Source organism: Spinacia oleracea, chromosome 3 (assembly GCF_020520425.1).
Source record: "Spinacia oleracea cultivar Varoflay chromosome 3, BTI_SOV_V1, whole genome shotgun sequence".
Classification (NCBI taxonomy): domain Eukaryota; kingdom Viridiplantae; phylum Streptophyta; class Magnoliopsida; order Caryophyllales; family Amaranthaceae; genus Spinacia; species Spinacia oleracea.
Window position 1 is genome coordinate 23150278 of NC_079489.1, and position 17228 is coordinate 23167505.

At 35.7% G+C, this 17228-nt stretch overlaps 1 protein-coding gene across 1 annotated transcript; it reads left to right on the plus strand.

The window, feature by feature from the left end:
• Positions 1–2514: 2514 nt before the first annotated feature.
• Positions 2515–13950, plus strand: LOC110798938 (protein NEDD1). The gene is made up of 10 exons (XM_056839930.1): positions 2515–2935; positions 3025–3137; positions 5694–5954; positions 6045–6149; positions 7594–7659; positions 7764–7985; positions 10131–10661; positions 12431–13027; positions 13166–13345; positions 13442–13950. Exons 1-10 carry the CDS (start codon positions 2800–2802, stop codon positions 13547–13549), a joined length of 2319 nt encoding a protein of 772 aa, XP_056695908.1. The 5' UTR covers positions 2515–2799; the 3' UTR covers positions 13550–13950.
• Positions 13951–17228: the final 3278 nt, after the last annotated feature.

Consider the following 17228-nt stretch of genomic DNA (forward strand, 5'->3'; position numbering starts at 1 on the left):
TACGTCTACAGGCAGAGGGGAGGAAAGTTTTATTGATCTTGAGGATTACAGATTTCAGAATACAAGTAGGTTATGACCTAGAGAGTTTATATAGTACTCTCTATACAGATGCGGAAAAGCCTAGAAAATAGGTCCAAAGCAGATAACCCTAGTCCAGAATAACAGATACCGTAAAGGAGATCCCCGTGCTGGGGCGTTGCAGTAAAGGGCTTGACTGATTCAAGGCATTATCTAATACTATGATTTTTAAAATCTCAAAGAAAATATAGTAATAATGTAGCACGAACACTTTTTTGTTTTTTTGTTGAGGGAATTGGGGGGATAATATTTGTTTGGGAATACAAACGGCTCATAATACACCGACACCCGAGCCCTACATGATAGGCCCAGGCGGACATGGACATAAGTAAAATACGATATCAAAGAAACACCACAGAAGACGGCCCACAAGGGTCGGCCGGTCCATAGTCTCTAGGGTTCGTCCAACTGTACTTTGTAGTACGAGTTGAATCCTAAACCTAATAGAAGTGGGCCTGATGGACACTTCGTGTTTCCCACGTAACCTACTTAGGTTTTGCATCCTATAAATACGTCCCAAATGTATGTCCAAAAGGATGCAATCAATAAACCCTAAACCTAATTCTTAGCCTAGAACCTTTGTCTGGCTTCGGCATCTGAAGAAGACTCTCGAAGACCTTTCGTCATTCCAACCGTACAACTCATTAGTATACAGATAGTTTTTCTCAAATATAGGGCTGAGAATCGTAATATCAAATGGTACATTGCTTTTTACCAAATACAATATGCATAACTGTCACTTATTAAAAGTGCTACTACGTTGATTATGAATATAGACAAAATTTACAAACCTACATATTATAACGTTTTGTTTATTTATTTAATTATTCTAATCAGGTAAACAAATTGTCAAATACTCTAGAATAGAGTTTTAAAATTTAAAATTGTCTTACAAAAAAAAAAAGTTGAGTCTAGGAGTGGGTTTGAGACGGGTGTGGATACACGGGAGTGGGTGATGAAGAAGGGATGCATTTTGTTTTGTACCTCCCGCAACGGAGATTGGGAGGAGTGAGTATCATTCCTATCGTGGATGGAGCATGGAGGGGATAAGGATGAGAGTTGTAGGCAAGTAGAGATGTGCAGGCTAATCTATCGAATATATGGATGTCAGATTGTCAGTAGGGCATGTGTTTTGGGGGGATGTCCATGTGCATCCTCCCTAAGTTGGTGGGGGGTGGAGGAAAACTTGGTGGGTGATGGGGTTAAAAAATGTATTTGTTGCAGGGTGACGGGGCGATGATAGATTTTAGATTAGACCCGTCTGCGTCGCTAATCCTACGTATAATTGATTATGAATATATAGAAGAAAAAAATACTACTACCTTAGGAGTACATATTATAATGTTTTATTTTATTTACTCAATTATTCTAATCAGAAAACGAATTGTCAAAGACTCTAGAATAATGTTTTAAAATTCAAAAATCTATTGCCAAAAAATAAAAGTCGAGTCTAGGGGTGGGTTTGAGGCGGATGTGGATACATGGGGGGTGATGAAGCGAGGATGAATTTTATTTTTTATCTCTCGAAACGAGGATTAATTGGGAGGGGTGGGTATCATTCCTATCGTGGACGCTGGGGATGAGGATGGGAATTGTAGGCGGGTACGGCCGTACAGGTTTGCATGCCCCACCCCGCTTTAAAGTCACCTCTAACTGAATAAAGTATAATAAATGGTGTAGGTAGGTGTTAAATGACCGGGTAACGAGGTAGATGAGGAAAACGTGCGAGTATTAAGTGAGTATTACTATCTAAGTGAATGGTGGATGAGATAACTTTATGTTTGACACAAGTGGTGAATGAGAATGAAAATAATTTTATCTTTGTACCCTTATTTGTTTTAATAATAACACGACATTGAATGAGAAATAACAAATTTATCCATCCTCAATTTTAATATGTAGTACATTTATAAGCTCTACTTTACTATACGTCTATACATGATTTCATACTCCGTATAAATCTATCTATCTATACCTAGTATTTAAAAAACAACACCATAGATGTTTAGATGACATGTGGCATTCTTTTCTTTCACTCATTATTTGTTCTTTCAATTGTTTATTTTGTTGTTTGCTATATTTTACAATTTTAATGCATCTTCCACTTCATCTTCTTCATTCAACATCAATTTACCATTTAATAATATTCATTCAATTTTTTACACTTCATCTACTTTTTTAACACTCAATATTAATTCACCATTTAATTTAATTTTTATATATTATTTCAACCTTCAAATTTTACTCTCTATCTAATCATATATTCCCCCTAACATCACAAACCCTCAAAACAGTTAAAACTTTATTCTATCAAAAAAAAGTTAAAACTTTAAAACACGTAAACAACAACTAATTGCCCATTCTTAAAAGGGGGCTCAAAAACTAGTTTATATTTATATTTATATTTATATTTAAATTATAAATCGTGTATCACACGTGTACTATACTAGAGAGAGTTATATAACACTAATTGGTAAATATGCCTCCCAAACATCTCAAGCAAAAGGTTACGCACTCACTCATTCACTCACTATTTTCAATTTCAATTCAAAATTCAAAATCATAAAGATCGAATTGAAAAAACTTGGCATACTTTTTGACACTGTTCACCATCCCTCCATTAGGGCCTCCCCCCTTTTTGCTCCTCCGGCATAGAACCACACTGTTCGATTCAAAGCGAGGAGAGAGAAAATATAGAGCGGTGTTTCGCACTGCGCATCAATGGTGTTGTTGGCGGCCAGCGGCGGCGACACCGTTAAGCTTTTTGACGTGTCGGTTAAGTCCGGCGATCCTTGCTCTCTCAATTACACCCCATCGCCCGGTTGCCAAGTTAACTCCATCAAGTGGAATCATACCAGTTAGTGTTCTCCCCTTTTATTTTGATTTCTACAGTATTTTAATTAAAAGCTGATTTGATTTTGAATTTGATTTTCTGGGTTTGGGCAGATTTGGTTGTTGCAAGTGCTGGAGATGATAAGAAGATTACATTGTGGCGTAAAAATGGGCAGAGTATGGGGACTATTCCTCTTTCAGGGTCTGAATCTGGTGATAATATTGAGGTAATCTTACATTTTACTTATCCTTTTGATTTCGATTTTAGTGGGTTGATATTACTTTTCAAAATTTCAATTTTGTTTGGGGAGATTGTTTAGTAGAATCCTGGGTTTAAGAGGAAATGAGGGTAATTTGGTACAAACTGGAGGAACATTTTTTTGTTGTATTTAAGTTTTCGATAATGCTAATAATGTTTCCGGTATATCTAGAGCTAGGTGTGATCGGGAACATCTAAGAGTTGAATGATTATTGAGTATAGTTATGGAAGAGGAAAAGTGTAGGAAATGAGGGTGACTGGGTAAATTTTGTTAGAGCATCTTCTGTTGTTATTATGTCCCGGAGTACATCTAGTGCTAGGTATAATCAGGAAAACATAAGAGTTTGTACAAGTTTTCTATTTGGTGAGATTATTAAGTACAGTTATGGGTTGAAGAGGAAAAGAGTAGGAAACGAGGGTGATTGGATATACATTGCAGGAGCAACTTCTGTTGTATTAAATGTTACTGTGCTATAATTGCTTTTCTTTTGATGTTGCTGCGCTTTGATGTGACTTTGATCATCTAAATACCAACAAGCTCTTTTGACTGTGTGCTATTTACTTTGCTTGGTGTATTTCGAGGAGTTCTTTGGTATTTAAAAGTGACAATGTTGTCTTTGTGCATTGGAGAATTTTCTCTTTGGAGTTTTGGGGTGTAGGTTATTGCATAATTCAGATCTTCCTCTTTCTTGCTCCCTCAAAATTGTTCTCTGTTTTAAGAGTAGTCTTAGGCTTAGAGGATTATATCTACAATGAAGAGAAGAAGGACAAATATTCGTTTCTAAAAAAAAATTTAGGAGTTATCTATTTTAAAGTATTGGATGGAGAAAGAAAGACTCCCTTCTATTGTGTCTGGTTCAGTTATTTAAGTTTTCCCTTTCTTTTCAAGGGTTTGAGGAATCCCCCAAAATGGTGTGGTAGTTGATTCACAAACCCTGGTCCTACCATATCTCCACTATTGGATAAATAACATGGGAAGTACAGGAAAATCCAGACCAACTTGTACACTCTTGTTGTTACTCCAATCACCCTATCTCCAATGATGTGTGAAACTGTGGATGTGTGAGTTGTGATCAATAAACCTATGTTCAGATGTAGATTGTAACTGTAATGCAAGTGTTTTCATCATTGAAAGTTTCAATTCTTCATGGTAGATAAGGGGAACTGTTGTGGTGCAAATCCAACTTTACTACTAGTTGACCATGAAACCTACACGTCAATGGTACCTAAGCCCTCTACACGACCCACCCAACCTGAACAGAGAAGAGGGGGGGGGGGGCAAGGAGTAGTTGTTGGACGGAAAAAGCTTAGAACTGATGATGGTCTAGAGAGTGACTGTTATGGTGGTAGGGGCAAGAGCGAGATATGGTGGTGATAGTGCTAGTGAGTAGTGACTTAGTGAGATTGTGAGACAAGAGGGTTAGTGGCATGGTTCAAGGGGAGAGGAGGTGTTAGAGAAGGAGGCTACTTGATTACTTTTACTTTTATATTAACCAAATAAAACAGGTAACACAATCTTACTCTTAGTTATACAAAGCGTGCCTTATGGTATAAGGCTCCAATTACTGACATGTAAGACTTTCTTCTAAAAAAAGCCAAAACCATGTGACTTTAGTGGCTCCCCAACAATCAGATTTACTATAATGAGAAGGGGAGAGAGAAAACCCAAAATATATCCCTTTTTTTCTTGTGTTTTTTTAGTCAGATAACGGCAGTCATGTAAACACTACCTTTTTTAAAAGACTGTTTTACATAAGGTGTGTCCCACTTCTTCTGATAATCCAAATGAAGAGTCGGTGACTAAAAAGTCACGTGAAACCTTCCACAGTCGCCCCCCACTTTTCTGCTTTTGTCCCCCCTTCTCAAAAGGTCCTTTAATATGACTGGAACTAACACTATTTTGATTTGTTTACAGAAAGTAAATACGGAGTACCACAAAAAAATAAAATAAATGGTGCGCCTTGCACCTAGGCTCCATGGACTTTTGCGCCTTGGTGCGCCTCACGCCTTTTAAAATTTAGAACATGCTAAAAATAACCCTTGCCTTTACTCTTCTTTCCCATTTGTGATATCTTTACTTTATTCTAGTTGAAATACTTGAAACATATAACCATTAAGTGAGAGATTAAAGGACAAATTTGTTTTTTTCCCTAAGTTTTTCTCGTAACTCTTGTTATTGAATATTAGCTTTGCTCTTTGAAATATTGTTGTATTAAAGTTAACTCCTACAGTCACTGGATGTTATATGGATTGTTTTCGATTCAAGACCATTTTTGTGATTATGTATCTGACTGCAGGCTGGCTTTTGTTAAAAGAGAATGTTATGTGGATTGTATTTGTGATTCTTCATTAGGATTAGCTGAATTTCTGGATCCAGTTCTCTATATTGCATCCCTGACAGCATCACAATTAGTATATGAGAGAGAACCCTTTTGTATTTTTTGGGTGTGTTTCTGCTTCTAATGGAAAGATGGTTATCTTGTCTGTATCCTTAATTTATTCTGTATTTTCTGATATATCACAGGAGGCTATATCATCCATAAGCTTCAGCAACAAAACCTCTAGATACTTGTGTTCTGGGGGAAGTGGTCAAGTTGTTAGAATATGGGATCTACAGAGAAAGCGTTGTATCAAATGGTTGAAAGGTCATACTGGGTCAATATCAAGTGCAATCTATAATTGCAAAGATGAGCACTTGGCCTCCATTAGTACTAATGGGGATCTTTTGGTCCACAATCTTGCCTCTGGTGCAAGAGCTGCTGAACTGAAAGATCCTCACGGACAGGTTGGTTCCTTGTTTCTACATCTTGTCAAGAGTTAAACTTCCTTCTGTTTTGGCTATGCTAAATGCTCATGTATTGGATGTTAAGACCAGATGTTGAGAGTACTTGATTATTCTCGAGTTAGCCGGCATCTCTTGGCTACAGCTGGTGATGATGGCTCCGTGCATTTGTGGGATACAACCGGTAGAAGTCCAAAGGTGTGTACTGTGATGACTTTTGTGCCACGAGGAATACATGATATCATTAATGCTAGCTTGATCCTCTTCAGTGAAACTTTTTGGGTTGCATTGAATCTTTTTTGAAACCACAGAAACCTGATTTGTGTGAACCCTTTGTGAACATGGTCCAGATACTTTTGTCTTTTTGGTTATATGGTTTATGCGAGGTTTAGTTTGAAGATTGTTTTTAGTATCTGTACATTACATTTGCATTCCTATGTCTAGAATGCCTCTTGGAATCCCAGAACCTTAGCTGTAGAATATTGTGTTTCTTACTTTTATGCCGCTCTTAAATACTTCGCATCAGGGTCACATATTAGTCTGGGAAGATGTGTCGATGTGTATAGTCTTTCATAAGGTGCACTATTTTTTCATACAAATTGCCTTATGGTACTGTGGCAGGTCTAGTCTGTTGATGCGGAACCTAATTTTGTCAAACATTGATATTAAATTAGTTCTCTGATATATATTAAAGACAAGGTCTCTTGTATAGTCTTTCATAAGGTGCACTATTTTTTCATATAAATTGCCTTATGGGTGTGGTACTGTGGCAGGTCTAGTCTGTTGATGCGGAACCTAATTTGGTCAAAAATTGATATTAAATTAGTTGGCTGATATATATTGAAGACAATGTCTCTAGGTACTTAAAATTCTGCATAATGTTAAACTTCTTAATAAGATGCTATTGGTTAAAAGTTTAGGTAGAAGGAAGGGATACTTTCAGTAATCCACTCATCAAAATGGACCCAGTTTTCATACTGATAGAGTGATAGTCAACAACTATTATTATATGGCTTCAGTTTGTATGGTCTCCTTGATGACCAAAGATACCCAAGATACCTGATAGAATCGATTTCGTATTTTATTGTCCAAGAGTTCACATATTTGGCTGCAAAAAGTCCTAATGTTTATTCTTGTCAAATGCTTGCAACCTGCATACCGACCTTCAGCAATTGAGGCTTGAAGCATTATTAGACATTAGTTGGTTTCATAGTTTCTGCTTTGGTTCATTCTGATGGATGAAAAGCTTTTAGAATTTGATGTAATCCTGTACACACTTAACTGTAGTTAACCAAGTACATAGAGGGTTCAAATTCTTCAAATTACAAGTCTTATTCTTGTATACTTGCCAACATGTTGTCTATTTCTTGAAATCAATTAAAGGAAATTCAGACTGTCTAGTTTCCAGTAGAATAATCACCTGCATTCTTTTTGCGCTTTTTTACTAGAAAAGGTTGGTGCCTTGTAAAGTTGTAACTGAGACATTGAGGTAAACACCTTGTTGATGCTTTTGACGTCCCAGCGTGGGTAGAACTTATAGATTGATGGGGTTTTTTTTATACCATTTTTTGCATTATATAGTACACAATTCCTGCAAATTCAATGCTTATCCTTACATGTTTCCCCTCTGTATTTTCTGTAGGTCTCTTGGTTAAAGCAGCATTCTGCACCTACTGCTGGTCTTAGCTTCTCTCCTTCAAATGACAAGGTCTGGCCTCAATGTTCACAAATGTTGCTTCTAAAATTTCCCAAATTTTGTGGACAGTGACAGTAATTTGCTAAAATGGAATTTGTTTACTGATTCTAATGCAGATGATTGCTACTGTTGGTCTAGATAAAAAGCTGTATACTTTCGATTCAGGTACGAAAAGGTCCTCGTTTTGCATTGCTTATGAAGCCCCTTTTACTTCACTGGCATTCAGAGAGGATGACTGGATATTGGCTGCTGGAACAAGCGACGGTCGCGTGGTTTTCTATGATGTTCGTGGAAAACCACAGCCTTTTACTGTTCTTCGTGCTTATGGGCATTCAGAGGTAACTACACTGGTTTACTATTATCTATTCTTGGTGTAAAATAATGTGCAGTTCAATATTTTATACAATCTAATACCTTGCTCTTGTTCGTGCTATGCTATTCTCCATGACAACCTTGAATCAACGAGCATACTGAGTTAGCGAGGCTTAGTAAAATATCTGATGACTTCAACAAATATGTAATCATTGACCACATTAACAAATATTGTCTCACTGGTTTATATTATTAACCCATGTAAAATTGTGGTCAATGCAAAGAATATCTATGAGATAGAGTACTGGGGTAAGCATTACTTGACTAGTTCATAATAGTGTGAATGAAGGAATTACAAGGGTTTTGAAACACAAGAACAAAGAGCAAGCAAATAAAGGGGCTGGATGTATTCCTTCATTAGCACCTAATGCCGTTGAGTGGGTTGGCCGCTGAATGTAATCATGATGAGAGCCAAAAATGGTTTAATTTTTTTAAAAAACTGAATTAGGAAGAACAGTAAGTTCATTATGGATCTTTTAAGAATAAAACTAAAGTGCTCTTTAGGAAGCGCAGAGTTGCAGACATTTTTAAAAATTCTCTGGTGTCAGACGTATCAGACACCAAAATACCTTTGGAGATATGTGGACACATTTCATTTGAATCTGTTCTTATATACTGCTTTTAATAGCTGTGTTTTTGTTATTTTATGCTTCGATACTTCTTGTCAAACAAAGTATTCAAATAAATATGTCTGATGATTAGTGTGCTATGCTGTTATTTGTTATGGACTAGGAATTTGTTGAAAAAGACTCTCCAATCTTAAAAGATAGCGTGAATATGAATTGATTATGAGCAAAATATCACGGGTTCTGTACATTTATATGTCTGATTCCCTCTGTCCATGCCACATGTCATACCGGTGCAAGTGCATCTTTGTGCCTAGCTGTGATTTATAGATAATGCTGCATTGTTTGTCCCCATCTCTTAATTTCTTCCAGTTCGGTCACAAGGAAAAGAAATTAAGTGAAGATTTTAAATAAAAGTGTGCTGTTAGGCACAGTGAATGGTATAGTATTGGTTGGGATAGGATAAAAGAAAATGTAGATTGATGATTTGGAAACTAATGAAATGCTAAGAAGAGTGAATGGAGGGTAAACTCTTAAGTTAGCCAAGACGTTCACCTTAGCTTGAGAAAACTAGCAGTTTTATCTGACAGGCACTTTATCTAGTATCTACACAAGCATCCATACGTGACCTATTTAATTTCAATCCTTGGAGAGATGTGCTCCCGCTTTTCAGGAGACCTATTTAAGTCCACTATTGATTGAACTGATTGTGATTTCTTATTCTCTTTACATCTGTTGTTGTGAAATCAGCTGTTAATACTCTTTTATGTTTTCACCTTCACTTTACATCTGTTTGCTCCATTTGACTTTTCACAGTCTCCAAGACGCGACTTAAAGCGGAATTACCTACAATTCTACATGTGTAAAAAAATCTAAAAAGTTGATATTCTAAAAATATAAATTGAATCAAATCTAACAAGACCCCACATGACTATTATTTCTTATAGATTAATGGGAATTCATGGTCTAACTTTTTAAAGTTTAACCCAAAAAATAGCAATGGGGCAAACATTTAAGGTTGGAGGAAGTAAGTTGTAAGTTGTAACTATTGACCTTTGGTTGAAATTTATGTAAGTGATGGGAATATATGTGGTCATAGACATAGTTGCACTTAAACATGGATGATTTTCTTATGGAAATTCGTAGACGTAGAGTCCTATAATATTTAACTTTGCAACAAAATCTGAGAATAAATCTATGTACGTATGGATATTACTCTTTTGATCTGAATATTTTAATTTCTTTTGGAGGTCACTCTATTTTTCATTCAGGAATTCCTTATGAGGGAAGATCTGAATTTTATATACGAAGTATACGGTATGAGATTTTGAGTAAAATAACTAATCCCTTGTTCTTTTAACTTAAATTTTTTTCCGGGAAACATGAAGTTTAGAGCCCATAACAAGTTCATTTGACCATATAAATTTAGTTCAGAGAAGTTTAAGTGTGTTCATTGTTCAGACAGGGGTTTATAAGTTCAGATAAGGAAAGAAGTTTAATTATTTTGGTAAATTTTCTAATGATTTATTTGGAATTAATTATCAGGCAGTCACGAGTTTGTGTTGGCAAAGATCAAAACCTATTGATGTCAATGAGAAAAATTGTACGGCAGACGTAGCTCTTTTAGGAGGGTCTGTTGAGGACTCAATTTTAATGCCTGACCCACTTCCTTCAGCAACATTATCCAGTGTTTCACTATCAACAACTTTGTCTGGTCCTCGACGTTCAAGCTCTGCAGTGGAATCAGCCTTCGCTACAACATTTACAAACACTTTGTCTTCATCAGAGGAAACACCTCACAGAAGCTCATTGAAGACAGGTGGAGTATTGCCAAGACTACATACTCGGAATTATAACTTTAAGGATGACATGGATGTTTTCTCCCCACTTGTGGATGTCCAGCCGATTACGCCCGCACTTGATAAACTATGGAATGAGCCTGAAGGATCCAGAAAAGATCAACCCGGTGATAAAAAAATCTCTTCACTGTTTTCCAGTCGGAAATTCACACTTCCGGAAGGTGTCAATGATATACACCCAATTTTTGACTGGAAACCTGGCCCAGCTTCTAAACAGGTTTGGAATACTCCATCTTCTCTGATTGTAGGAATTTGCATGTGATGGTATTTGTAATGTCGTACGAACGTTGTTTTGTTGCTCTTAAAGAGGTTTAAAAAGCGATCGTTATCAGATTGTGATCTTAGGGCATTTGAAAATTTGAACTTTGAAGTGTTGAGGCACTTTTTTCAGGATACTACTGGTAACTGTTGTGAGATTTTTGAGTGAACAAATACATCTTTATGCTTAACAGTAACTATAAAGCGTCGTAGTATGAGTTGCACACTAGTTATTATTCAAAATGTTTTTTGGGTCTTGTAAGTCACTTATCTTGAAGCTGGTTATTAGATTGCTTACAACTAAAAGGAAATTAAACCCCCTGGCGATACATAGATAATAATTACCTATAATGACTTAACCAATTCCAAAATTTTAGTTATTGTTGGGGCACTAAGTACTGATATTACTACTATAGCCCTTGTTTAACCCTCATGAACTGTTATAAATTGCATTGTAACTTGCAAGTAACTCACCACATTGTGTCTTTCTGGTTTCTGAAATAACAGCAGGCTTGGTCTGTTCTCTATTTCTCTTTCACAATTATTGTGTCCTTTTTTTTTATTGAAACCTGCAACAGGGATGAATTGTATTCCTTTTTTATATTTTTCAAGTCTATTTAATCTCTCATCTAAAAAAGTTGTTTTTTTGTGGGAACTCAATTTTGATACTTAATTACCCGCAAAGACCACAATGATAGGCTACACGTTTGCTATTTCTTAAGGGAAGACCCCATTCCCTGGAATCCACAACAGGGAACCCCCCCCCCCCCCCCTCTGAAAATACAGTGAAGTAGTACAATATAGAATAATCATTGCAAAACAGTGATGCATGACTCATTGGTTGCGGAAGTGGATTCTGGAGTGCGTGGGAACAATGATTCAGTGTTCAAGTCCTGTTACAAGCATTTATCTATAATTGCATTTTTCTCTATTTATTTTCTTTTTTCTCTATTCCTGCTCCAAATGGTATGGTGGTCCATATAGGCGATATGGCTTGCTATATTTTATTTTTTGGGGACAAGTTTTACTTCAAAGGAAAAAAAAAACTCCACTGTATGGAGGAATTTTGTTTTCTAGGACATGTTTATTTCGTAGCATTTTTAGAAAATGCATATTAATTAACTTAAAAAGTTGTTTGTAAAGGGTAATAATCATTCAATATTAAATGTTTAATCTAACAATTTAGCGAGTTAATCTAAAAAATGGATTAATTCACAATAAACAGCTTGCAATCTCTTTTTACAACTCTAGACCTCTAGTCGATATGAAATAGAAGAGTGAGTACATAAAATAGAGGACGAAATAACAATTTGCATATTATGGCGCAAAAAATTCTTGGTTTTTTTTTTCTTTTCATACCCCCGTCTCTAAATTCCTGGAACCGCCACTGGCCCACTGCGTACAGATTATACACTAGCTCATGAATTAAGAGAATTGCAACAACTCTATATTTCCTAAGACTTGCTAAAACGAAAATAAATCTTGTGTGGTGCTATTTTCTTGCAGAAGTAGTGAAGGCCTGTCTGTCCTCTATTGAAAATTTCAGATTTTTTGTGTGTTTCATAGTAAGATTTGTAACATGCAGACAAATTCTCTCAGTTGTGTCCTTAGCTCATGCAACAGCATCTCTCTGAATGATAAGTTCAGTTGGTTGTTGAATGTTTTAGTAGAAGATTAAATTCTTGTTCTATTTTAGGTTTTAATTTTGCTGCATTTGCATTTTCTTAGGATGACACCCATTCATCCCTTCCTGGTTCCACTCCCAGTGCATCTTCCCGAAGTGACGATTCTTCATCTATTACTCCTCCAGAAGCTTGGGGTGGTGAGAGACTATCAGATAAAATTGCCCATCATCGTCAGCTGGGATCTCTGACATCGCGTTTCAGTATGTCAACTTCTAACAGTACTTCCACTTCAATATACACTGGATTGCAAGATCCATCTGCAAGCCAGTCAGCCATGAGTTACTCAACAAACGCAAGTCTTATCTCAAGCTTGCGACCAAGAGACATATCATCTGTTCAAGAAAGTTCCCCTGGAGCTTTTGGACATGTCCCCTTTAGTGCTCTCTCGAATCATGGTTCAAAATCCCAGGCAAATCCTGAAGCTGTTGGACCATTTTCTTTGAATCCGTCTCGAAGATTTACCACCTATGCTGAGAGGATAGGCAGTTCTGCATCTTTCAACGATGGTGTTTCTGCTTCAGTCGGTTCACCTAAAACAAAGAAAACAGGAGTTGAAACACGGGAAGAACTTCAGAATAGTCTGTTGGCCAGATCTGATACAACATATGCCGCTGAACCTGGGTTGCTTCCAACTATTAATGTACGTATAAACATAGATGAGTAGACTGATTAGTTATGTGATTTGATTTCGAGAAGCATTCCTGAACTTTTTGCTAATACTTACTGATGATGCTTACCAAACACAAAGAGTAAAGTAGTTGTTTTTTCTTTGGCTTAGGGAGCACCAAATTTACATCAGAGAACACCTCAAGCAGACCTGCAGCCAGGATCCACTAACTTCACCCTTCAACTATTTCAACATACCCTTCAAGAAACTCTGTCATCCTTCCAGAAGTCAATACATGAAGACGTGAGGAACCTTCATATCGAAATTCTAAGGCAATTTCATATGCAAGAGGTATTGCTTTATCTTCCTTGCTTTGTACCTTTCTATCTATATTGTGGTGCACTGGTGCATTTCCTCACATGTTTGCTGTTTCATATTGTTGTACAGACGGAAGTTTCAGGTTTTATGAATACAGTTGTGAATAAACTAGATTCACTTACAGAAGAAATCCAGGATTTGAAGAAAGAAAATGAACGGCTTCGTCAATTGCTTTGAAAATTCACAAAGGACTTTGAGAATTTATTTTTACTTTTATTGGAGGAGGTGTTTGGTTGGCGGGTTTTCATTTATAGTTTTGTTTTCCCTGTATGTATATAGATGCATCATTGAGTAGGTGATGTTTTTTTCCCCCATGAGCCCAGATGAATATGTATTCTTTTTATTTAATATCTGGCTTAGCTTTTAGCATTACATAAAATTTGTGTGATTATTGCTAGAGAAAGTGAGTGTTAGCCTTGATGGTTAGAATCGTTTGAAACAAAATGATCCTTCTCGTTATTTAATTATGCAGTTTAGTTGTTGATTGAAGATTTCAACTAACTCAATTTGATAAGAAAGATTTTGGGTGTACTGGCTTATTGGTTCCCTTTGATTTAATGGATATCAAATTTTGTCTACATCATTAGTGCTAGTGCTAGTGCTAGTGCATGCAGCTCTTTTAATATTTGCTTTGAAGGTAGGATTGGTTCTCTCAACATAATGATCAACTTCAAGTAAAACTAATATTGACTTTAAACATACAAAGTACTTGTTATTATGTACACTCCTCCCAAAAAATATAGACTTTAAACAGAGAGTACTACTTATTATGTACATTGACTACATTATTATCTTTCAAACATGTGTAATGCTTGAATAAAACACAACACACTGAACATCTTAGGTAACAAGATCTGTTTTTCCTTGGCGTTTAAATAATCCAAAGTAGCACTGGTCACGCATACATCCGCAACAAGTACCAAAGACCATTCCTTTGTCGACTTAACTTGATCACAACGGTAACAACTCCTCAAATAACAACACAATTCTCGGGCTAAATCTTGAGCCACATGGAATGCAAATTGTATTGGGGAATCAGAATCAACAATTTTCGAAGCCATAAGATCTACTATGCTTTTGTCTACGTCATCGTAAAACACAAGGGACGGCTTCAAGTCAATCTGAATAAAGCTATAGTTCACTTGTTGGATTGACTCGGTTAGGGTTCCGGGTTGACCCGAGTGGAAGGTGTTCTGTAATTTTAGAAAGAACAATTCTTCTTCTTCACCGCACTTGAATAATCTTACATTCTTAACATAAGATTCCCCAAATAAATCCTCTTGCCTCTCCATCTCCATCTCCATCCTTAAAACTTGACAAAACTTTTTGTGAAATTGAAGCGTAATGGCCTAATGGGTTATGTAATTGTATTACCTACTGTATTTATAATCGTTGAAAGAAGACTAAATAGTAAATACGTTTTAAATTAGGAAATACAAATATAATTTGTTTACAATTAGGAAATTAATCCACCGCCTACCAACTTTTTTTATTTTTAAACCAATAACAAAATCAAATACATGATGATTAATTCACGATCTATGGGCTTTATGCGTTTATTATCCTTGAAGTATGGGCAACTCGTCTTGCGTGTGGGCCGTGTGGCGCATTCAAACTACAAAACAGATATTGCAGCCTTAAAGGCCCAACAAAATATAAAAATTGCGGAGTACTACGTACTTTTTATAATTTTTTTTTTTTTTTATTTTTATAAAAGGTCTTGTAAGCATAAGTGTACGATAGATTTATTGTACACTAATATAACTTTTATGTTGTTTTTTTATAACTTTTATATTATATTAAATAAAAGCCTATAGATAAATATTTTAAAGGGTTAAATGATTAATTTTATACATTATTATTGGTTTTGAAGAAATAAATTTTATTAAAATGAAAAATTTAGTATTTAAAAATAGATAAATTTTACATATATATAAGGGTGCCTTTTAAACATTTTGAGTTAACTTTGACTCCAGTGTACAATATTTATTGTACACCACATGTACATAAGAATTTGTGTTTTTTTATTCGGCCTACTTTTGATACTCCGTCCGTTTATTTCTTTTGTAACTGCATCACTTGCATGCGTGTATAGCCCATGTAAAATTATTACTAAATGATAAAAAAATAAGTAATTAGTAATACTAATAATTAATTAGGAATAGTAATAATTAAAAAGTAATAAATAATAACTAAATAAAGTAAAAATTATAATTATAATAAATGATAATAAATGAAGGACAATTTAATGATACCACAAATTTTATAAGACCAAAATACCCTTTTCTATACTTTTAGGGTGCGTTCTGTTCACCTTAAAAAAAAAGTTTCAGGTCCAATAAGTTCAGATAATTTCAGATAAGTTTCAATAAGTTCCAATAAGTTCAGATAAGTTCAGATAAGTTCAGATAAGTTCCAATAAGTTCAGATAAGTTCAGATAAGTTTCAATAAGTTCCAATAAGTTTCAATATTAATATTAATATTATTATTTATTATTTATTACTTATTATTTATTATTTGTTATTTATTATTTATTATTTATTATCCATTATTTATTATCTATTATTAATTATTAATTATTTATTATTAATTATTAATTATTAATTATTAATTATAAGTTTCAAGAAGTTCCAATAAGTTTCAATAAGTTCAGGTAAGTTCAGATAAGTTTCAATAAGTTCCAATAAGTTCAGATAAGTTCAGATCAGATAAGTTCAGATAAGACCAGATAAGTTCAAATAAGTTCAGATAAGTTCAGGTCAAATAAGTTGAACATAACGCACCCTTATAGTACTGTAATTCATACTACTCCATTCTATTATGCTTACTAACAATCCACATTCATTCCCATCCTTCAAACCCAAACTCTTTATCATCCCTAACTACATACTCCGTAGTACGGGTAAGAGAAGTTGAAAAACATGAAAAGTATCTGGGTTTGCCTACTATCATCGGAAAGTCTAAGAACGTAATTTTTGCGTGTTTGAAGGAGAGAATATGGAAGAAACTGCAAGGGTGGAAAGAGAAGTTGTTGTCTAGACCGGGTAAAGAGGTGTTGATAAAAGCTATAGCACAGGCGATTCCGACATATATGATGAGCATTTTTTAAAATTCCAGATGGTCTGCTTGATGAAATACATGCACTATGTGCCCGTTTCTGGTGGGGATCAGACGGAACGACTCAGAAGATGCATTGGCATAGCTGGGAAACTCTTTGTAAACCAAAAGCAATGGGAGGTATGGGCTTTCGTGACTTTAAAGTGTAATCAAGCTCTCTTAGGAAAGCAAATATGGCGTCTTCATAATAAGGCACTATTCTACACTCGATACTGAAAGCTCGATATTTTAAAAATAGCTCGGTGTTAGAAGCCATTCGGGGCTACGATCCGAGTTACTCATGGCGTAGTATGTGGGGTGCAAAGTCTTTTCTTCTGGATGGATTGTTGTGGAGGGTGGGTGATGGTCACAATATTGAGGTGTGGAAGGATTTATGGCTCCCTGGATGCAATGTAGCTCTTTTACCTCGTCATGGTGTTAGTATTGATCCAGGGATACGAGTAAGTGCATTGATTGATCCTGCTTGTGGTGAATGGAAGAGTCAAATGGTGAGACATTTATTCACAGATGAGGTTAGTACTAAAATTCTACAACTCCCCCACTCCTCGACACAAGCTCATGATTGTCAATATTGGTGGCCATCGAAATACGGGGAATATTCTGTGAAACCGGGGTACTGGTTGGGTCGTATGGGTCGATTGCGTGTAGAATTGGATGGCATGGATGAGGAAAATAAAGAGACTTGGCGCACGGCGTGGAGAATTGGTGGCCCCCCGAAGCTTAGTCATTTCTTATGGC

What these genes read in the sequence shown, in the direction of transcription:
- LOC110798938 (XM_056839930.1), top strand. Translation starts at nt 2,800, where the DNA reads ATGGTGTTGTTGGCGGCCAGCGGCGGCGACACCGTTAAGCTTTTTGAC. An exon ending in TGAAAGATCCTCACGGACAG is followed by an intron (nt 5,955 to 6,044) that starts GTTGGTTCCTTG and finishes TGTTAAGACCAG; the next exon opens with ATGTTGAGAGTACTTGATTA. An exon ending in CTGGCCCAGCTTCTAAACAG is followed by an intron (nt 10,662 to 12,430) that starts GTTTGGAATACT and finishes GCATTTTCTTAG; the next exon opens with GATGACACCCATTCATCCCT.